Raw genomic sequence first — 23061 nt, 5'->3', positions numbered from 1 at the left:
CCATGCATGTAATGACCATCTTACCCCCACTTGACAGGGGTAAGGGGATCTTTGTGCACGTGACTCAATCTACGCAGCTCAAACCCCACCATAGAGGATCTGGATCCATCAATACAGTCGCTTAAAATCAGTTGGCAACACCTCGTAATAAAGACGTCATGAGTTCAAATCTTCTCGAGGCCAACCTATTAAAAAAAACAAAAAACCCACTCATGACTTAATAGTCTGAGACCAGGTGTCCCATTGTTGGACTATGAGAACATGTCTTGAAGATTTTTCGGTGCACCACTTCCACCCACTTTACAATGAACGTGTTGATTTGGGCCAAAATTGCAAGCCTCGACGCCATCTGTTGGCTTGGCGTAAACCTAATGTTTTGGATACGGCTTAGGGCCGTGCCGAGCAAGGCGGGCACGATCAGGATTCGGAAACCTTTTTGGCTAATCGGATTTCGGACTCCCTTTAAAGCACCTATGAATATCCTTCACACAATCCTACCCTTTGGGTTGAAGAGATCTACAGCGGAGAGAAGAGAAAAAGGTCGATTCGTTTTTCTTTTTCGGCCTTGGCAAATTTCTTCCTGCGTCTCCTTCGTTTTCGAGTTTCAAAGCTGCTCATAGAAAATGCCTCAAGGAAAGCTTGAAGTTCTACTCGTTGGAGCCAAAGGCCTCGAGAACACTGATTTTCTCTGTATGTAGTCGAATCCCTATTGCTGTTACTTTATCACATTTGGTTTCTAGTTTCTCATCTCGATTTTGTTAGATCCTGATTCCTCTGTTTTTTTTTTTGGTAAATAAGTAGAAAATTATTCATACATAAAAGGATGTAATTAAATCGAATCATCGCCTGTTTCATCTAGATTCCGTCAGATCTGGACTCTGCTTTCATGCGATAGGTTGATTCCCTGATTCACTGCGAAATTTTCATTGATAAATTGATTGAAGCATTCAAAATTTTTTTGGTCCAATCTTTGAATCTAGCGAGAAATTTTCGTAATCTCATTCTCAAGGTCGTATTTTCATATCCTGATGTCGATGATTATCCTTATTGAATATTCTTAGGAGATTTTTTTTTTTTTTCTTCATTAATTTTGACTTCTACGATCTCTTTAAGATTATGAAAAGTCTTGGCAGTACTTCTTCGAATCTCTATGCAATTAATGTAGTGCATCTGATTCATTTGTTTTATTGAAGGTTGTTATTGACAAGATCTAGGTTATTTTTTCCTGTATCAATAACTCTTTTGATATTTCACCTTTGATCGATACGTTATTTTAACAAATATTATCGGTGAAATACAGTCAATCCTTTTTTTTTTTTCCGCTTTAAACAGTGTTAATCCCTTGATCTGTTGCCATTGTTTTGTAATTTGCAAAGCTATATACAGCTTTAGAATTTTGCAGAAAGTGTTTCTTACCTTTTTTTTTTTTTTCTTACAATCTTGTAATTGTGTTTGACGAGGTTTAATTGTTTTATGAGCAGCTAACATGGATCCCTATGTTGTCCTCATTTGCCGGACTCAGGAACAGAAGAGCAGTGTTGCATCAGGTGAATTTCTAGCTGCTTCGAATTCTTGATCTAATGATTTTTTTTTTTTTTTTGGCAGAGACCGTAAGGACATATTTCCATAATAATTATGGTTTAGGCTTCTGAAATATGAACTGTATATCGAATATTTTTGTGAAACTTGACAGAGATCAATGTGAATGCCTAATAGGTGGTGTGATGCTGATGCACTCATGCGCTTCTTGCTCTGACTCTTCTCAACTAGATTGTAGTCTAACTTCGAAGACATCAAGTAGTCAGCTTCAGTTCTGTATTGACTACTGATAATAAAAAATGGTTGATGCAGGTCAAGGAACTGAACCAGAATGGAACGAGAGTTTTGTGTTTACATTATCTGATGGTGTTTCAGAATTGAAACTTAAAATAATGGACAGTGACTTTGGTAGTGAGGATGATTTTGTGGGAGAAGTAACGTGAGTAACAGTCTGCATCTTTTTGTACATGAATTATGAGTAAATACATAATACCCTCTTCCATTGATGATTCCCCCCACTTGATAACTTTTGCTCTTTCAATAATCAAAGCCATTGGGAACTCCTCATTCACCATTGGTGAAGGGAAACTGGAGAAGGCAAAAGCAATCATTAGACTAATTGTGATAATTTTACGAGTAAAATACTGAGTTTTCTTTCTTTTGTGTCGAACTGCAGAAAGTCATACAAAGTTTGATTATATTTTGTTTTGCAGCATTCCTCTGGAGCCACTGTTCATGGAAGGAAGCCTCCCGCCAACTCCATACAATGTGGTCAAAGAGCAGGAATACCGCGGAGAGATGAGAGTTGGTCTGACATTTACACCAGAGGTAATCCCAACCCCCTCCCCCCCAGCTCCCCTCATTATCCATCAATTTTGATAAAGGCTCTGGGATTTGGGGGCGGGACTTCAATGCCCCAATCCCCAAAGCCTTTCAGAGATGCATACCGATACTGGATAAGAATTTCCCTTCCGCCACCCCATCCCACAAAAAAAATATCTAGTAGAAATGATAAACAATACGGGGATGGGATATCGAATTGCTGGCTAAAGAAATTCTAAGTCAAAATAAGATTTTCTTTTATGGGACAGGTCGTGTTCATAAGTCATGTATGAGACACGGTCAATACTTCAGTTGTATCCAACAACAGAAATGTTGACCGTGTGTATAAAACTTTTCATTATTTTTTTATGTTGATCAAAATTTGTTATGTAATGATAATATAAAAGAACGGGAAAAGAAAAAAAAAACTGTGCTACAGTGTCATCCTGCCCTCATGAAATATAAAATTGCATCTATGTTGATATCTTGTGTATACTCTCATTGCCCCCGCCTGATAGAAACAGTATCCATGCTAACACTCCCATATGTCTCTCTCTCCTCTTAAAACAAGGGGACAGAGATGTCTTTTCATGAGGAAAGAGATAAGACTCATGGGAGTACTAATGTACGCCTCACTCTCGAACAGAGTTATTTTCCCTTAAAGATTACGTAAGTAGCAATTTTTTTCCATTCCTTTTGTATTAAAAAAAAAAAAATTTCACTATATACCCTTTTTTGTTGTTGTGTAGAGAGTCACTTTACTTGCTTTCTGGTTTTATATAAAACTACCACAAATCCTTGAGCGGCCATGGACAGTTTGCCTAAAAGGGTGAAGGGCAACCCAATAGTATCTCAAGCAGCTAACATCTGTATATATTTGCTGTCTTACTGGAGTCATGCATGTCACGTGTTGAGACTTTCTTTCATCAAATGTAGGGTATCCGCAGCCGAGATTTCGAAGAGCAAGAGGAGAGCTATGGAGGATGGAAAGAATCTTCCTACTAAAACGACATGTGTTTTTGGTTTTCATGGACTCTTTCTATATTAACTTTGAAACTGTAATGCATGAGTAATGCTGATATGTGATTTTTTGATCATCTTTTCAAACTCGTTAGGTTATGGAATTATGAAAAAGCTTAATCCTATGTTTCACTGTCTACCAGTTTATCATGCCTAAAAAACGTAAACGTTACTACTATATCATACGTAGCTTCTAACGCTTGATATCAAGTCACTGTACCCAAACAAATGGATCCACTTACCATAGTGAGGATATTTATAAGATTAAACTTCTGTTCATAAAAGGTTAATACCATCAGACCGACGAAAAAGAAGAGGGCCAATATAACTGGTACCCGGACAGTACTTGACCATCTATTTTACAGAGTCCATTTACCATGGATTTACTACCTCTACTAAGATTTTACCTTCCTTCTAACATTATTTGCTTCCTTCTAACATTATTTGCTTCCTTCCCCGTTAGTTTGCGGTAACGCACAATCTGCAGATGCCGCCATACCACAATTTCCTAATGATGTAAATGTAGGGTTACCTGGAGACTGCTGTTTGGCTGTAGGTTTCTCTGCTGTACCAAATTGGAACATACTATCAGTTTGACGAGGGCCATCTAAGCCAAGATCTGGCAATGTGAAGCTACTTCTGCTCTGATCCTGACCCACGCTAAGATTTGGTTGGAAGTATTCCCCAATAACTAGATTATCATCCACCGGAATTGCACCTGTCAGTGTCTTGAATGCAAATTCAAGGCAGGGATCTGGCCATGAGTCCCCGAAAGGTAGGACGAATGGTGATTCTGGCTTCTCTGTAGACTGTTTCTCACTTTCAAGCTTACCAATGAGGTCCTCCATAACAGCTTGGTCCCCAGGAGGCTTGTCACCTTCCTTGGATGAATTTCCATCTAACAACACTCCCGAACCTCTGGAAGTATAAGGTGTGGTTGCTACTCTAGCTGCGGCCTCAGGTGGCACCACCTGCATAGATGCCTGAAGATTGCAACTACTTGGGTTGACACCTATGGCTGGATTTGCTTCCAGATCAACAGACTGCTTAGCCACCATTCCAAGAGACCGTTCTGACATTTCCAAATTTGGTGCCAACTCAGCTCGGAGCCCAGCAAGCCGTTTTGAAGCTCGACGAGGCACGGGCAGTTCTTTTCCATCTTGGGAATTACTTGTGCAAAGCTGGGCCCTTTTTTTATTCTTTCCAAGACTTTTCTCTGAGAGCTGCTTCTTTGGAGAGACCCTCGCTGAAGGAGCAGAATTAAACCCATTTTCAGCATGGACTAACCCTTCTGATTCTTGTTGGGCTACACTAAACAGTTCTGAGCTTTCTCTGTTGACAGAATGTGGTTTCTCTGAAGGCTGCTTCTCTGGAGAGATCTTGGCTGCAGGAGCTGAAATAATACCTTTTTCAACACATACCATCTTCTCTTCCGTATTCTCTAACCCTCTTGATTCTTGGGCTGCACTAATCAGTCTAGAACTTTCCCCATATGCATCATGTGGTTTCTCTGAAGGCTGCTTCACTGGATACATATCTGCTGCATGATCTGAAATAAGACTTCTTTCAGCACAGACCATATTCCCTAAGCCTCCAGATTCTTGGGCTCCACTAATCAATTTAGAGCTTTCCTTATCTGCAGAATGGAGTTTTTCCATGGACTCCCTCTCTGGAGAGACCTCAGCCCCAGGTGCTGACATGAACCCATTTTCAGCACAGACCAGTTTGCATTCCACATTCTTTATGCCTTCAGATTCTTGGTGAGCTTCACTAAGCATTTGAGAGTTTTCCCCATCTACAGAGTTGCAAAGTTAATATCAGAAATCAGAAGCAAGAGTTTTCTACTTATCATGTCATTGGTTCATCATTAAGGCGTCTAAAGTAAGTCTCAAAACTTGAAAACGTCATGGATTTGAAACACCTCTTCTGTGTGTTAAGCAATCACTAAAAGGCTCCAATTGGTTAGATCTGAAGCGAAAGGAAGTAAATAAATTGATATTGCAAGTGAAGTGAAATGATATAAAAAGAAAATTTCAACAACGGTGTTTGATTGGAAGGAAAGTTGATGGCAATGGGCAAGTGCTAATGTGCTATTCAACTCATTTGAAACCGCAACATAGATAAAGTAGGACTTTACTCAAGTTATATTTCTGCAAAAATGGAAAATAGTCATTCGATGAAAATTATTACCTAAAAAAGAAAAAACATGGGGGGCCACAAAAATTTACATCACAAGTCTTTCAAAGTAAATTCCATTCTCTCCCATTTTTTCCCTACTCTTGGTTGTTTTCGCGTAGTCACTCACATTTATTTATTAATCTCATTTTACTTTACAGCTTAACGTCAGGTTGCAGGTTCGAAACATGGAAACAGCCTCTCCGCAAAGCGGAGGTAAGACTGCGTACATTTGCCCCTCCCAAACGCTACAGTAGCGAGAGCCTCCTGTACTGGTACACTCTTTTTACAGATTACCAAATGGGGCATAATTTGATACAAATCCCAGAAAATAGCACAAGTGAGATTTCTTCCAAGAGATTGAGTGCTTCATGGACACGTCAACATTAAAAGGGGTTTGCCCCTCCCTTTTTGAGGAGGAAATAGCCTTGTCAAGGTTCAATGACAGGCACTCTGGTGATTTTTAAAGCAACGTCCAAGTTTCTCAAGTCACGACACCTTAGGTAGTTTTGTCCATCTCATAGCGTTCTCTCGTAACAACCAATTCAATCATAAACAAGGGGAGGGGACCTGAAGTATCCCCTATACATAATTTCCAAGATGTTTAGAAAACAAGAGGAGAAAAAAACAGACAAGAAATCTCACACTGACCTAAAGCAACACTTGAAAAACAGACAAGAAATTTCACACTGACCTAAAGCAGCACTTGATAGTGGTAAGCATTCTTCCACCACAGAGGATTCCAGAACCAGTTCATCCTCGACTGCTTTACTTGATTTTGAGCTCTGACCAGTGAAGAGGCTTCTCCTTGTTGCATTGCCCTCTATTTTATGTCTTTTTTCTGCAGTATGTGGCTACGAGAGAACATGCCAATTGTCAGAAATCAAAACCCTAATTCTACACTAGGTTCAACTTGCAGTACATAATAAATAGAGGCTGAAATCCTTGATCCAGGTTCTCCTTTTTTCTTTTTTTTGGAGTAAATTCCATGTACCTCCCTTGTATTTTGGTCCAATTAGACGCAACCCCCCGTTGTTTGAACAATTAAATGGACCTCCCCTGGACTATGGTGGGACTTACAAGTAACCCTAGTCCGTTAAGTTGAAACTGTTGGTTGAAGCAAAACTTTCATAAACGGCCATATTACCTTTTATTAGTGTAGTTTTACCCTTTTACCCTTACATTACCAAACCCAAACCCATCTCCTCAACCTTCCATCGTTCCAACCTTATCTTCCTCCATTTATCTCACCTCTTTCTTCCCCAACTTGCACATATCAACCCATCATCTCTGGCGATCTGCAAGAAGTAATCTCTCCAATCCGGTGTATACATTCCAAAACCCAGTCTCTCCCCTTTAAAGAAGATTTTCCTTCACACCATGGGAATAAGGTTCGAGCGTCGTTGCTGTTCATAAGCACCTCAGCCACAACATTTTCATGCTGCTATTTCCAACAGCATCCCTAAACTGTTCAAGAAATTTGAAGATGATAGGATGTTTGTGAAGTCAATGAACGAGATTCCCAGTGTTATTGTGCTCGACAACAAGATCCCAACCCATGGGCTATTGAACCATTTCGATCGCACAACAAAAAATTTTGGAATAAACCCGAGATCTTGGAATCTTGGTAGGTGGCACTGCTCAATTGGGCTTCAAAGAGACCGACCCCAGACAACACAGCACCCACCTCGACCGAGTATTTAAGCCACTTTCCGACAATCATCCCTGTTGCGTCCGCCAAGTACCCATCACCCCATTTATCTTGTTCTAATTCCAGATCTCCCGCAACGGCCAATAGAGGCACCAGATAACCTATTACGGTCACAACTCCAGCCGATATCAGTGCTTTGGGGAAGGTCTTCTGAGACCGATCCATTTTGCCTGCTAAAGTACTGGCATTATCCCAGAAATTCAAGTTTCAGAATAGAGTAATAAAGTATAGATGCCAATCTTTCTTCAATCCAGGGTCGCCCATGCTGATCCACTGATAGGGACATAGTTTGGGTATGGAAACCAGACCCATTATATAGAAGGGAAGTATAGATACAACAGCAGTGTAACCAACGATGGTGAGGCCAGTGTAATTGAGGAAAGCCAAGGACAGAGTGGATGCACAGATAGCGATAACGCGAGGAGGACCCAAATCAAAGATTGGGAAGAGGGTTGAAATTCAACTCCTCTCTCTCCTTTACTTGCAGCATTGGAACTGGATTGCAAGAGGGTTGAAATGGGTTTTTAAGGTTTTTAACTGAGGGATCTGGTTTTCTGTATTGCGACCTCAAAAGGGTTGTCATGGTTATCTTGTCTTCAAGATCTAACCCATCTAGGTTTTGAAGATTTCTTGGGCATTTCGAGGTTACAGGGTTGTGCACTTGTGCTTCTTGGGTAGGGGAATACTTAGTTGGAGTTTAATAATGGTGGAACCAGAAACAGGGGTTTGGGGCAGGGATGGGAGGTGGGACCGTCAGCAGAGGTGGGGGCGGAGTTGCAAGAAAGGGGTTGCAGGAAGAGGAAGGAGGAGGGGCAAAGCTGTCTTTTACATTTCAAAACTAACACCTCACTAACACCATCAACTTTCATGGGTGTGGATGTAATTGTTCAAACAATGGACCAAACTACAGGGGAGGTACATGCAATTTACTCTTCTTCTTTTTTGAGAGGGGGGGGTGTTGGGTACTCAATAAGCTTCGGTTGCCTGATACTGCCCAAGCTTTCTACCAAAGTTTGCAATATGATTTCAGGATTAGTTTGAAATTGACAAGTTATAGACTTTAGAAAAACTTTGTACACTAAAAAGTTTGCAATATGATTTCAGTGGCAATACTCAACAAGTAAATGTAAAGATTCTTGAAGCACTTCTTTAGTTCTACATCTTAATCAAATTGTGTGTAAACAATTTTCTTCTAGATAATGGTTCTCCATGCCTCCCAGTATGAGATAGTTGCCAAGAGATGAAGCGATTTATTTTCCTTTTCAACAACACAACATTTTTCTGGCTGCTTAGCCCTGTATCTTTGGTGATTGCTCCATTTTTTTTCCATTTTATTTACAATAAAGTCGGTAGTTCATAAATAAATGCCACATTGATTTCTTTCGTGTCTTCTTCATTTGTGCCTAATGTGACTGGTATTTGGTCAAAAGGATTGAATAAGATCTTTAACAGGTTGGATTGTGTTTCCAATCATTAACTCATTTTAGAAAAATTCAAGTGAGAGAGAGAGAAAATTGATATCTCTATGGATCATAACCCTTTTAATGTCCGTTCTTGGTGAAATTCTAAAATATTTTTACTTCTAAAGTACTAATTTTTATCAACTTATTATTTCTTTTAATAATTACACCAAGATTTCAAGACACTCTCTCCATATAGATGTCAGATGCATAATTTTTAAATTCGGATTGGAGGTCGAACTGAAAGGGCCTGGTTCTGCTTTTTCCACTTTTTCGGGGTTCCAGTTTTCCGGTTTGATTTCTGGTTCGGTCTGGTTTAAAACTATGGCATTTAATGTTCACTTGTGCAGGTCAATTATGGATAGAGTTAGACAAACAAACATAATCATCAATATCAATTTTCATAAACAAAAGTACATAAACATTGTGGCATCTAATCTTATTATTGATATTGAGGCATGGCATCCAAATGCTGGATCCTAGTATTGATAGCTCTAAGGTGTTCATATTCTCCAGACAAGAATATAAACAAAAATACTGACAATGATGAGAAGAACATTGACAAAAATAGGACATATGGACGAGACTAGTATCTAGAAAGGGAGATTTTGCAGTTACGTCTAGAAACACACTACCTGGTTTAACTGAGGTTTGAAGCATAACATAGGCAAACTAAATTTCGCTCTCCTGTCAATCGAATAGTGTGAGCCAGCCCAAAAGATGCATCTTGATTTATGTTATGGAGAAAAGTTCTCTGTGGAGGAGTGTACCGCCCACACCCAGACACATGGAGGGGCCAAAATGACCACCCCACCCCCCATGATGCCAACATGCATGCTCTCATTGGCCCCCGAGCGTGTGCAGGGGCCATACTCCCCCACAGAGAACACTCACCCTTATGTTATATACACTTTTGTCATCTAGCAAAGGCAACAACTTGGGGATCTTAAATGCCACAGCCAGATGGAAGCCTAAAAATAGCTCGACACACACATCATCATCAACTGTTCAATTTTGCAAATTCATCCAAATCGGCAACATGACAAAGAATCCATACTTCTGTTGACATTTTAGCTATGAAAAATAGAAAATAATATAAACGAAAAACTCAACAGCTAGTAATAATAGAAGACAAGTCCAGCCCAAGGTGAAGAATCTCATGTATGGCAGGTCAGTTGGAATCTCTGCATGTCTACTACTAATCACATTAGTGTACCAAAGTAATGGAATCTTTCAAGGAATTTTCAAAATAAAAAGGACGTGAGAAAATAGATTTAGTAGGGAAAGACTCCAATCCTATTCAAAGCTGATGTGTATCGGGGACATGTGAATGTAGAGATCCCCTCCCATTACATGGTCTGTATATGTTCAACATCATCCCTTGAAATGGCTTAAAAGTAAGTTGTCTAATAAAAAGATCTCGACAAACAACTTGGAATCATTCATATTTCTTGTTACTGTTTACCACCATTTTCCCTTGCTTCACATGCAAATTCCTAACTAAAAAAAAAAAAGGGTGTACCCAGTGCACGGGGCTCCCGCCACTGCAGGGTCTGGGAAGGGTCATAATGTACGCAGCCTTACCCCTGCTTTCACAGAGAGGCTGTTTCCAGACTTGAACCCATGACCACTTGGTCACAATGGAGCAACCTTACCGTTGCACCAAGGCCCGCCCTCTATGCAAATTCGTAGCTGTTTCTTTTATATTTAACCTCTCATAAGGTATTTTGGGCTGTTCTCTGTAGACGTTTCAAGAAATGTCTACTTTCTCGTTTTTACAAAATATCAACAATTACAACGAAGTCAATGAAACCCACTCCAATAGCAACAGGAAGAAATGCATCAAACTAATAGAGGCATGGCCAAGTATTAAACCATAAATAGAATTTCTATAATGTTCGGAGTCCAGCCTAACAGAATGCATGTCATAGGAAAGCAAAGAATAACAAACTCAAAATCTAGGCTTGAAGCAACGTTAAAAGAATGTAGCTTGTGATGGTGCTTGTCAATTCTCCTCTTCTTTTGGTTAGCTTTTGTAATTTTAGAATTAATAGCACAACATAAATCATGGAGAAGGAAGGCCTAGTGTGGGAAACACTGAAATTGGGAAGACCAAGAAATGTATTAAGGCACACTTACAAAGATCTCTCCATCTATAGACTCCATGCCACTTATTTGCCTTTTCTTTGGTCTGATTTTACACCTTCGAATATCACCAGATTCGAGATAGCGAAAAACATCCTTTTTGGAGCGGAATTCATATCCAGTTACAGAATCAATGTAATACTGCAGCAATTAGTCAATATTTGACGGATGAAAATGTGTTAATATTTTCACAGATGCAAATAAAATGTTGCACAAAATGACCCAAGAGAAAAGGTTGATGATTCAGACAAGCAAGAGCATTAACATAGCAGAGAAAAATAACACATATAAAATATCTCAGAACCACAAATTAATTTCATATACTCATTTATAAAATGTTTATATGCTACACTAGATCAGAAACTGAAAATAGAGACAATACCGGGTCTTTTCTGATTCGATATGCCAGTTGAGTAACCTTGATTTCCTTAATCCATCCCGGGGGCAACCCCTCTTCTGTATGCTTCTCCACTACTACCTAGAGATTAACAGATAATCCAATTCAATATCTTACAAGTCAATCTAAACACTGCAAAATTTACAAATCCCAAATAAATAGTAAATCTAGTCCATATATTTAAAACTAACTTTGCTTGCAGATTCGGTAGAATGCATTCCAATGTCTCTTTCGTTCGGTTCAGATGCCAGTTGAGTAACCTTGATTTCCTTAATCCATCCCGGGGGCAACCCCTCTTCTGTATGCTCCTCCACTACAACCTAGAGATGAACAGATAATCAGATTCAATATCTAGCAAGTCAATCTAAACACTGAAAAATTTACAAATCCCAAATAAATAGTAGATCTAGACCATATATTTAAAACTAACTTTGCTTGCAGATTCGGTAGAATGCATTCCAATGTCTCTTTCGTTCAGTTCAGATGCCAGTTGAGCAACCTTGATTTCCTTAAACCATCCCGGTGGCAACATCTCTTCTGTATGCTTCTCCACTACAACCTAGAGATTAACAGATAATCAGATTCAATATCTTGCAAGTCAATCTAAACACTGCAAAATTTACAAATCCCAATAAATAGTAGATTTAGTCCATATAATTAAAACAAACTTTGCTTGCAGATTTGGTAGAATGCATTTTAATGTCTCTTCCGCTCGGTTCAGATGCCAGTTCAGTAACCTTGATTTCCTTAATCCATCCCAGGGGGAACACCTCTTCTGTATGCTTCTCCACTACAACCTAGAGATTGACAGATAATCAGAGTCAATATCTTGCAAATCAATCTAAACACTGCAAAATTTACAAATCCCAATAAATAGTAGGTTTAGTCCATATAATTAAAACAAACTTTTCTTGCAGATTCGGTAGAATGCATTCCAATGTCTCTTTCATTCGGTTCAGATGCACGACTACGTCGCTTCCCAGTCTTGAGATAACTGAAGACCTGTCTCTTGGAATACAATTTGAATCCAGTGATTGGAGCAATGTAACACTACAACACAGATAGACAATATTTCCATTTACTAGTGCGAGCAAAGAAGATAATATTTTCAAATTTTATGGAACATTTCAATATCTTTGTTCTTTTCACATCTTCCATTGTCCTATTATTATTATTTATTTTTTTTTGTGCGAGGGGGGAACACAACGAAATAGATTTCAGAGTATCCATGCTAAGAAGTCAGTAGATGAAGATATAGCAAACGAACAGAATATTTTCAGCTGCATATGCATATACAATGAAAGATCATTACCAATATAAAATGGGAAAGAATAACATACTGCCTACTAAGATAAATTGTGAAGTGTATAACATTCCTCTTAAACATCCATAATGCCTACTTAGATAAATTGTGAAGATCTCAGCACGTGATTTGCTGCAGATTCTTCAGGGTCTCTGTTGATGAGAATGTAATCCTATGTATCTCCTAATTCTTTTCAGCATTAATACAATACTCTTTCCTTTCACCAGAAAAATAAAGGACCAACACCTCACAATTAAGAAGTCATGAGTTCAACTCTCCTTGGGGTCTATCTATCAAAAAAATAAACAAATAAAGTTGCCAAGTAACAGTTTTCAGAAGATTAATTGACAATTGTGATCATTACTAATGAGAAAGCGTTCAAGCGTTCAATAACAATAATAACAACTGGGGTTCCACAGAGTCGGCAAAACATAAAAGATTAGAAATTAATACAATATCTTTCCTTTCACCCAAAAAAAAAAAATTAAGGACCAACACCTCACAAGAGGACATGAGTTCAACTCTCCTTGGGGCCTACCTATCAAAAAAAATAATAAATAAAGTTGCCAAGTAACAGTTTTCAGAAGATTAATTGACAATTTTGGTCCCAAAACAAAATGATCCATTGAGTACAAAAGGGGGATGGACACCAAAAGAATAATTCTAATATGCATGGAAGTGACTACCTTGTATTTTTGTCCAACTCTATTACCACTCTTTCTGGTTTGGACCACCATACTCCAGTCAGTAGGTAACCACTTGGGAACATCCTCCATTTGCACAACCTATAGATTAATGGAACAATAATAAATTGGGATGTACAGAGGAAAACCAAATCTAAGGCAATAATAAATTTGGATATACAGAGGAAAACCAATATTAAGGCACAATAAAATGAAACTGTTTCAAACTCACTTGATTCTCATTGTCTCTTGTGCATCTTTTAATTTGTTGAGGCATGCGATTGCAGAGATTTCCAGATTTAGTATGGCGAGCAACTTCGATCTTGGAACGACACTTCTCTCCAGTCTTCAAGTTAATATAATACTACAAAAACCAGAAATGGATAAAAATTATTCTTACAAACTTTTCCATAGAACTAATGACAAATCTCAAAATTTTCATAAGATGCCAAATTGGAAAGTCTTTTCTCCAAATCAATTGTTAGTTATTTTTTCTTCCACCTAGCATATACTGTTTTAGTTTTCTTTTCAATCCTACACAGAAGAATGCACATTGACAAAACAAAGACTTATAAAAGGTACTCAGACAGGATACTCATTATTCAGGTGATGTATTTCAAAAATAGAATTCATTAATCATACTCCTTATCTCCTATAGCTGTACTCAGATAGGATACTCATTATTCAGGTGATATATTTCAAAAATAGAATTCATAAATCATAGTATTATAGCTACCTTCTGATCCTCCTTGAAAAACAAGAACTAAGTTAACAAATGGAAAAATAGAATTCATAAATCATACTCCTAATCTCCTATAGCTGTACTCAGACAGGATACTCATTATTCAGGTGATGTAGTTCAAAAATAGAATTCATAAATCATACTATTATAGCTACCTTCTGAACCTCCTTGAAAAACAAGAACTAAAGGAAATTTAGGTAGGGGGGGGGGGGAGAAGAGGGAAAGAGTTATATCATGACATCATGTTATATACCTGTGAATTTTCTTAGCTTCCATTTTAGCTAACATCCAAAAGCACTCATTTTGTTCTTTTCCACAATAAAAAAACTCAAGAGAGCAAGCAACACCACCAAATGTCAAGATTCCCAAGATAATAGATGTCTAACAGAAAATTCAAGTATTTGGGTTCCCTCGCACATACAAACTACAGGAATTTGCTTCTAGATAAGTACAGCCAAATTACCTAAACACATGAAGAAACTGTGACGACAAGAATGGCTATGACTAGTCTAATAGAGACACCTAGAGCATTGTTACCAAGGTTTGGAATTTTACGATTTGTCAAAACTAAAATTTTTCGGCAAAACTCCCGGTCCATTTCGACACTGCAATTTCAATAGTCATTTCAATCAAAATTGAAAATTTTTCATGAAAATTCCCTCGAAAATGACTTGCCAAAATAAATAAGTGGGTAGATGAAATGAAAAACCATTAGTATCATACAGAACAGGGAAGGGGTGAAAAAAGAACAGCCACATTAAATATTCTGAGGCAATTCCAAAACCTCAATGCAGGCATCCAACAACTATCATACGACTTCTTATGTACATCTAACCTAACTACTATCTTTTATGCTTCTTCTATTGATGACTTTGAGGAGAAAGCCACCTCATCCTCAAACTTGTACCCATGAAGAACCCAAAGCATGGTAACATTTCTTGGTTCCGACCATACTGACTGATACATCGAGTATTTCCTAAACATAAGCATGCAATCCCAGTAGCAGCCTATGTTTTCCACATTGAAAAAGGTGCAGACATCAAATCTGAAAAGATACAAGATGTCAGATTCATCGAATCCCAAAAAAGAAGGATTGATATTGAATGCATTTTACCATTTAACTAAAGTTATCTGCATTGAGTTTATGTATTAGGATTAGGCATGGTGGTTATAAATTATTATGACAGGATAAGCAGAACTTTACTTGAACCTTTAAGCATGTTTAGGAGTATTTATTACGTCCAATTATCATAGATGCACAACATGTGTCCATGCAATGTGCCAATCCATGCCCACGTCTGACACCACTCACCATTGTTTTATGCCCAGCCTAGCCTTGCGTTATGTAGCAGGTTGAACCAGTTGACTCGCCATCCAGTCCTTAAAGTGGATGGATCAACCCCGTAAATCATTTCTCCCCAAACCTGTTTACCATCCTACAACTTGTCCAACCAGGACAATTGGACTGATTGACAGCAATGGTCAGACCTGAAAGAAATGCCACCACCCCAACAGATTAATTGTTACACGCTTAAGGATGCATGACGTGTCATGAGAGGCGCTGACTTGCATGGCTATGTATGGGTTATTTACATGTATTATGGTGATAGATATGGTATCTTAAGAGGTAGTGTTGTGCGTGAGTTGGTTACGGTAACTATCAGTGTTAGTGGGTTAGTTATTTAGATATGGAAGGAATCAGGAGTGGTAGGTTGTGTAACGGCTATACAGCCAGTCCTATTTATTAGTAATTAGGATACATATTGAATCCCCTAAAATTTCTCTATTGAGAAAGAGGCTAGGCTACCTCCCAATTACGCCAACTCACCTAAAAATCTTCTAATATTTACCTTCTACTCTCTCCTCAAGATAGGTAAGCATACACAAGCCATGCATGTACCACTAATGTAAAGCATGTCTGTATATTTTATAAATGCTTGAAACATTGATTAAAAACCTTTAAGAAGATTGGTCACTTGACCTTCATAGGGTGTTCAAACAGTACACTTCACTATTATGCAAATACAACTAGCTTGCTTAAAATACAACTTTCTTAGACATATATAAGAACATTTCTCTTTATTGTTCCTGAGACAGTGACACAGGCAACCCAGGTCCCGCATCATAAACCCTCAAAACATGCGGATAGATGGCAGCCAGGTTGCAGAACATTGTTGGACATGGATGTATGGCTGGCTAGTTTTAGGGTGCGTTTGGTTGCGTAAATCAACAGAATGGTGTTCTGTCGGACCATAATTCTAAATTAATAAAATCGTTTGTTTGCCTAATTCCAATGGATTACAAGAATTGCATGATTCTGATTTTTACACTAAATATGATCCATATCTGAGTTTACCTCTTTAGGTGAACTCAGTTATGAATTACAAATTCTAGGGTTAGTATAAATACCATCATCCAAAAGTGAATGATAGCTTCTTGCCCTAAATCAAAAAACTAATCGTGAATCGCGACCTGTGTTCTCTCTCTCGACTCTCTCGCGACCTAGGGAAACAACGGTTGTTCATCTATGACTTGAACCTGCGTTCTCTCTCTCTCGGACTCTCTCGCTTCCTCTCTGCTCTCTTTCACAAACTCAAGTGAATCGCGACCTGCGTTCTTTTCTGTTTCAACATTTTCGCTTTCGTTGTAACTAACAAGGGTGCTGGAGAGGTTGTTTCTGAGAGAGGTTATAAGGAGTATAAGTTGGGTGATTATTCTAATTGGTTGCAGAAGAGGGTTAATAACACCAAGAACTGGAACAATATTAAGAGTTGCTTGATTGATAGCAAGGTTTGCAAGAGTCTCGCAGATCAGAACGTGAACGAGAATGTACACCAGTTCTATAGCAATAACTTGTCTGCGATTCAGGTATGAAATACTGACTTATCTCTATATTTCTCATTCTTGAGTTCTTAGGGTTTTTGCTTTCAGTAATGTTCCCTCTTTCTTGACGTTCTTCTCCTTATAATATATGCTAGATTTGCTCTTATTTTGAGTAATACTCTTTTGGGATTTTCTTTTTGAGTTCTTGATCTCTCTTTCATCAATCATTTATCTTTGAAACATGAAATAGGTTTTCAAAAGAAGGGTGTTCAGCCACTTGATTTTGGTTCGGCGTTTTGATTCTCTCTTAATCTTCTTAGGATTTTCTCTTGAAAGAAATGGGTAGTTGGTGATTCTGATATTCTGATCTGGATCTGTTCAGAATTTTAGATCTAGTAATGACTACAAACCTCTGTTAAATAAGTGTACATTGGGTTTTTTGTTTGCTTTGGAGTTTTTTTAGCATCTCTTTTCTATTCGAATCACAGCCTTCATTAAATGATGGGACATTGAATTTTCTGAAACTTTTGGTACAAAATTTTTAAAAGGGTTGTGTGTGTTTTTGCTAGATTTTGAACATGTGGGTATCATGGAATCTTCATAAATTTCAAAACTTTGGGGCTTTAGATTTGTTTACCTGCCTTATTCTTGTAGTCTTCATCTATATTTCACAGGAATTAGGCTTCTAGTTCTTTCGCTTTGTGATTCAGTAACTTCAGGTGTGACATTTTGAAATTAATGTGTTATTTGGTTTTCTTTTGGTGATGTGATATGCAGTCTGGTTGCTATAAGCCTTCAACTTCATGTACCTTCACCTATGTGACTCCAATCGAATGGACCAACCCAAGCAACACAACCTCCTTCACTGATTCTGACTGCACAGCTTGGAACAATAATGAAAATGATCTCTGCTACAACTGCCAGTCTTGTAAGGGTGGAGTGCTTCAAAATATAAAGAGTCAGTGGAAGAAGGTTGCCATTGTCAACATCATCTTCCTCATCTTCCTTGTCATTGTCTACACCATTGGTTGCTGTGCTTTCAGGAACAACAGGATGGATAATTCTTATCCCAGATATAAGGGTTACCCACAGAATCTTAATCTGATCTGGTTACATTGCTATAGAGGGAGAAGATGCAGATAGCATATTTTGCTGATTTGTTTTACTCTGTTTTTCATTTGATTCATAGTAGATAGATACATGGATTTTTTTTTTTGTATAGCTATCTGTTGGTATTTCATCATATATTACCAGAGTTATACCTATCTGCCTGGTGTATACAACTGTTCTTATTCTTTCAGTCAGTGGTTGAGGGGATACCTATTGGTTGCGGGTTTAAATTTTGGAAACAGTCTCTTTTGCGATAGGGGGCGGGTTAAGGCTGCATACCTTTGCCCCTCACAGACCCTGCAATGGCAGAAGCCTCATGTATTGGGTTGCTCTTTTGGTTGAGGGGATTTGGTCCATTCGGTGGAACAGATAGGCAACCTCCGTTGTTGCTAGTTTTGTTTTTGTTTTTGTTTATGTTTTGGGTTCTGCATATTGGTGTAAAATGATGTTGGATCTGTGGGTTGGCTTCAAATGTTTTTTTCGCTTTTGTTCAATTGCTATATGTTTTTGTGGCATGGTTTATGTAGGTAGGTGAGTCTTTAGCTCAAAAGGAAAAGCACCTGGGTTTGTTCCCAGGAGATGATGGTTCGACTCCATCACGACTCTCATGTAGCAGTAGCTTCTTATTTAATTTCTTATCTTGAAGTGAACTGATTTACCCATCAAAATAGGGTGAGGCTTGGGGGAATCTGAACTTTTGTTTTACTTAAATGAAAGCTATTGAGCCATACTGAGTCATACCCTCTATGTTGTCATACCTGAGCACACACTCACCACCACCCCTTGCTACCCCTACACCGAACACAACATTGACACAGTCACCCTCACCCCGTGCTGCCCCTACACCTGAGCACACACTCACCCCCACCCCTTGCTGCCCCTACACCTGAGCTCACACTCACACATAGCAAATTTAATTAATTATTTGAGAACATTAATATGGTAATCGTATTTTTTTTGGTTAATGTGTCTTATACTTTTAAATGTAAGGTTTAGTAACTGACACAGACTTAGGGTAACCAAATAGTTATTCAGGTAGATTCAGGGTAAATCCAACTAACAGACTCAGGGTAACCAAACAGTTTTTCAAATAGATTCAGGGTGAATCCAACTGACAGACTCAGGGTAACCAAACAGTTTTTCAGGAAGAATCATGATAACCAAACAGTTTATTTTCTAGAATTACGATTCAACAGATGGTAACTCAAGTGGATGACCATCCACAATCAAACCACATCCAAAAGATTTACGCAACCAAACGCACCCTTAAGAGTCCAGGTAAAACAGAGGGATTTCAGGGTTAGGTGAAACAATAACTGCTTTTGATCACTACAAAATAAGGCATTTGCTATGTTCTTGATTAATGCTCTATTACAACTTTCTGAAATTTTCTTACTCATTAACAAGAACTATCACATGGAAGAAGTCCTTCCAAGATTCACTGACAAAGGTTGATAGAGTTGATTTTTTAAGGAGGACTTTCCGCTTTGTACATGTACTTAATGTATGGGTTTCTGTGGGGCTCTTAGGCAATATTAAAAGCCCGGGTTCAAGTCTTAGGAGCACCCACTTTGCACAAAAATGCCGAAGGTTAAGACCGTCTTCAAACTCACCTCTCCCAAAATAGACGAGACCAACACTAGGTAATGGGGCCTATTTTTTCCTGTGGATCTCTTAGGCGTAGCCACATTTCCGCATTTCACCTTATCTTCCACATTTTTACATTCCCGCAAGATTTACACATTATGTTTTTTGTCCACACCTCCTATTGTAATACCATCACCTGCTATGGCACTTGGGCTTATTCAAGAGGTAGAAATTGTTCATTTCAGTCAACTACTTCAAAAGCGAAAACTATGAGCATGATACAGCTGTATTATTGCTACATATGATAGCCGAGCACTTCAAAATAGTAGCCATAACAGTTCTGACAAATGTAGACATGGACTAGGGCGCTGACACAACTGGCACATTCAAGTATTGGTCAATCCGTGATAATGTACATAGGGAGCACTAGGGGTGTCAAAACCTAGTCCGAACTGACCGAACCAAAGTTGATATGAGCTTATTGGATCACGTTTCAGACTGGGCTCTTGTGACACCGAACCGAACATAAAAAAAGGGGACCGAAACCAAAATAATGTAATAATAAATGGATAGCAGCCCAAAATTCATATAAAAACACACTTTTTTTCTTTATACTTACTAATATATTTACATGGTAAACTGAAACCAAACTGATAGTAAACCATTAAGAGAAATTGATAAGAAACTGAAACCGAAACCGGAGCACCCTTATTGGATCATGTTTCGGACTCACTCATTCTCACACCAAAACCAGTGAAACTGAACCCAAACCGATCGATTGACACCCCAGAGGACATATACATGTTTTGTCAATGTCTAACACAGATGAGCTGCTAGACAAGGAAACCCTACTTGCAACATCTGTTTATGTACATTATAATTTTTTTCCTCATCAATGTCTAACATCTGTTTATCAGAGAAATAAATACAAGAAGTTTGAAGCAAGTCAAAAGAAGCATTGGCATCAACACGGGCCAATATGGCAAGAAAACGTAAAATTTAAGGGGAGGAGGAGAGAGTTAAAAAAGTGCTCACTTGATGTGTGTGCTAACTTATCTTGGTAAGTTATAACCACCCGTAGAAACTGCTTTGAAATTTTAATTAGGTGCAGTCTAATCTATCATAGTAAGTTATAACAAGCACCAATATAACATATAGAGATAGTACAGTTAATTTAGTCTTAGACATAAAGATAATTGATCTTTATGGCAACAATGTTGAAAAAATTGCTACATACACCTTTAGTCCCCAAATCCAATTTTTCACAGTTCGCTGAATCCTACAATTTGTGTCAACATTGGCTTCTAACACCAGCAACCATATCCATGTAAGTCTTGTGTAGCATAGAATTCAGTAAGAGCTAAGAGGGGGTGGGATGTTTGGTATTAAATATAAGCAGTAGGTACAGATTCATCAGTAACAATCATATAGAGTTTCCCAAGAGGCATGATGAAATGCTGAATCCATAATCAAACCGTAGGGACAAGGAAGAAAAAAGGGGAATAGAGGAAAGGAGAAGGAACAATGCTAGAATAAAAACAAATAGTAAACACTCTCACAATGAAGTGAGAAAAAAATGCACAACCATATTCAGTCAACTGACTGTACAACATTTGATATAACGGAGCTCAAACACATCCAAAAAAAAAATTCTGGATATCAAACCGAAATAAACCGAACCCAAACCACACCAAAATTAAACCTACCCTTATTGGTTTGGTTTCAGATTCACCTTATCACCCCAAAACGAACCCAACCTGATCGAAACCGGACTGAACCGACCGTTTGACCCCCTAGATAGTCTTCTTTTTTTTGGGTAAAGCCCCTAGATAGTCTTCATGCATTCAATCAAGGAGAATATCATACTTGAGAAGGACAGTTTGGTCATCTCTCTCTCTCTCTCTCTCTCTCTCTCTCTCTCTCTCTCTCTCTCTCTCACACACACACACACACACACAAAATCCATTCAAAGCCGGGAGATTCACGCATTCAGTAGTTTACGCAAATGAAGGACTACTTACTATGAACCCAGACTCCTTAGTGTTTCCTCTAATTACACACTAGCCGACTTACAGACCTCATTTCTCCTGTCGCTTCAGGAACGGTACGTTCAAATTCATCACAAATTGCATGCAGTCCTCTTCATTTCCATCAATCCAGACATCGCAAGTTCGAATGCACCGAAAATGCCGTAAAATACAGTTCCTCTAACACGCAGGAAGTATAAAGGATGAATTGGGAAAGCAGCATGAACAAAGCAAACGCAAATGAAGCAAGCAAAAAAGACATTCGCATATCCATTCAAACACCAAACCTAATCTAGCAGTAATAAACAAAACTATGTTCAATAGGTATCAATGCCTTCCACTCCAGTTCCAACACTAATTCGTTAACCAAAAACTGATAAGGGAAATAAACATACGTAAGCAAAATACATAAAGATCGTACATTCCCAAAGTTAAAACCCTAAAAATGATGAAAGCAAAGTGAAATGCAAGATAAACGAGGTTTAAAAGTTTAATTACCGAATCCGTCTTGCCGTCCGATCGCTCCTTAGTTTCCCGAATCCAGCCCGGCGGTAGCCACTCCGGCGACTTCTCAATACCCATTTAGTAGGTATCTGACGTTTTCCGGCGAGAAACACACAAGTGACGCTTTTCTCCGACGATCAACACACTGCAAAAAGCTCTTTCTCTCTTTCACACTCTCTTGCTCACTGTTAGTTCCTCCTTCACTCTCACTCAGTGAACTCTCGCCATCGCTTCCAATCTCGCTCACGGCTCAAGCTTTCTGCGCGAGTGAAGTTGGAAGTTGAATATAAGCTGTCCATGAATCGGACAACGAAGGCACCTTCGGAACCACGTGTTCCGAGATTCTACGTTGCCATTGGAGACACACGAAACGTGTCAGATCGCCGGATAATTTTTTACTGAAATTTTTTTACTCCCAAGCCCCAATTTCTCTCCCACCTTCCATGGCTCCACCTCCAACCTCTCACCCTCTTTATTGGGGTCTGATGGTGGAGTTTTACAGGCGACGCAACGAGACGAGACAATTGAAGACCGTGCGTGGAGAACAGTTCGTTGGACCATGTGTTCGTGTAGCTGTGAGACTGTGACCTGAGAAGTTACTTTTTTTTGTTTTTCGGTAAGCTGCTGTTAAGTAGGTTAGATGCTTTCGTACTGTTGGTGGAGACTGGAGAGTGAAGACTCGTGAGATCGTGAGAGTTAGACAGGCTTCTTCAATCTGATTAAAATGCGCATGACTTATTTACTCTTTTAACCTTCACTTACTCTGAAAATGTCTTACGTAGTTACGTCGTACGTCTAAAGCTCTGAGTCAACACAGCTATAGAACTACACACCTCGACGTATACTGTCGAGAGAATCAACCGTTGGATTCGGATCTATCCTCATAGATGCGTCAATGGCTTCAATTCATCTGTTGCTGGTAAATCCAACGGTGAAGGATCCCATTTAGAGGGCTTCGGAACTGTTAAGGTATCTATATCACATGTGCCACATCATCGGCTAAGTAGTTCAAC

At 38.7% G+C, this 23061-nt stretch overlaps 2 protein-coding genes across 17 annotated transcripts; one reads left to right on the top strand and one right to left on the bottom strand.

Moving 5' to 3' along the window:
• Nucleotides 1-529: 529 nt before the first annotated feature.
• On the top strand, nucleotides 530-16430 carry LOC122664854 (elicitor-responsive protein 3-like). 2 transcript variants are annotated; one of them, XR_006333383.1, is made up of 7 exons: nucleotides 530-690; nucleotides 1482-1547; nucleotides 1852-1978; nucleotides 2253-2367; nucleotides 3298-3430; nucleotides 9859-9862; nucleotides 16420-16430. XR_006333383.1 is itself a non-coding variant. In XM_043860882.1 (5 exons), the coding sequence occupies exons 1-5, from the start codon at nucleotides 624-626 to the stop codon at nucleotides 3364-3366; spliced, it is 444 nt and encodes a 147-aa protein (XP_043716817.1). In that variant the 5' UTR covers nucleotides 530-623; the 3' UTR covers nucleotides 3367-3436. The 2 variants fall into 2 exon arrangements, 1 of the variants encoding a protein (XP_043716817.1); XM_043860882.1 differs by lacking the exons at nucleotides 9859-9862; nucleotides 16420-16430 and having other exon boundaries at nucleotides 3298-3436.
• LOC122664848 lies at nucleotides 3611-22573 on the bottom strand. Of its 15 annotated transcripts, none has more exons than XM_043860865.1 (11): nucleotides 22043-22572; nucleotides 13488-13619; nucleotides 13259-13357; nucleotides 12176-12319; nucleotides 11938-12066; nucleotides 11461-11589; nucleotides 11255-11350; nucleotides 10867-11013; nucleotides 6251-6410; nucleotides 3914-5176; nucleotides 3611-3793 (listed from the first exon to the last, which is right to left on the bottom strand). In XM_043860865.1, the coding sequence occupies exons 1-11, from the start codon at nucleotides 22124-22126 to the stop codon at nucleotides 3777-3779; spliced, it is 2400 nt and encodes a 799-aa protein (XP_043716800.1). In that variant the 5' UTR covers nucleotides 22127-22572; the 3' UTR covers nucleotides 3611-3776. The 15 variants fall into 15 exon arrangements, with proteins under 15 accessions (XP_043716800.1, XP_043716805.1, XP_043716796.1 ...); XM_043860870.1 differs by lacking the exon at nucleotides 3611-3793 and having other exon boundaries at nucleotides 3800-4822; nucleotides 4967-5176; nucleotides 22043-22573; XM_043860861.1 differs by lacking the exon at nucleotides 3611-3793 and having other exon boundaries at nucleotides 3800-5176.
• Between the last annotated feature and the right edge of the window lie 488 nt (nucleotides 22574-23061).

This window comes from Telopea speciosissima, chromosome 6 (assembly GCF_018873765.1).
Source record: "Telopea speciosissima isolate NSW1024214 ecotype Mountain lineage chromosome 6, Tspe_v1, whole genome shotgun sequence".
Classification (NCBI taxonomy): Eukaryota; Viridiplantae; Streptophyta; class Magnoliopsida; order Proteales; family Proteaceae; genus Telopea; species Telopea speciosissima.
This window is presented reverse-complemented; position numbering and strand designations above follow the sequence as displayed.

Excerpts from the sequence above, each read along its gene's own strand:
- LOC122664854 (XM_043860882.1), top strand. The coding sequence starts at position 624 with ATGCCTCAAGGAAAGCTTGAAGTTCTACTCGTTGGAGCCAAAGGCCTC. Across the intron at positions 691-1,481 it reads CGAGAACACTGATTTTCTCT|CTAACATGGATCCCTATGTT; the intron begins GTATGTAGTCGA and ends TTTTATGAGCAG. Across the intron at positions 1,979-2,252 it reads GATTTTGTGGGAGAAGTAAC|CATTCCTCTGGAGCCACTGT; the intron begins GTGAGTAACAGT and ends TTTGTTTTGCAG.
- LOC122664848 (XM_043860861.1), bottom strand. The coding sequence starts at position 22,126 with ATGGGTATTGAGAAGTCGCCGGAGTGGCTACCGCCGGGCTGGATTCGG. Across the intron at positions 13,620-22,042 it reads CGGACGGCAAGACGGATTCG|TATTATATTAACTTGAAGAC; the intron begins GTAATTAAACTT and ends TGGTTTTTGTAG. Across the intron at positions 12,067-12,175 it reads CTACCGAATCTGCAAGAAAA|GTTGTAGTGGAGAAGCATAC; the intron begins GTTTGTTTTAAT and ends GTCAATCTCTAG.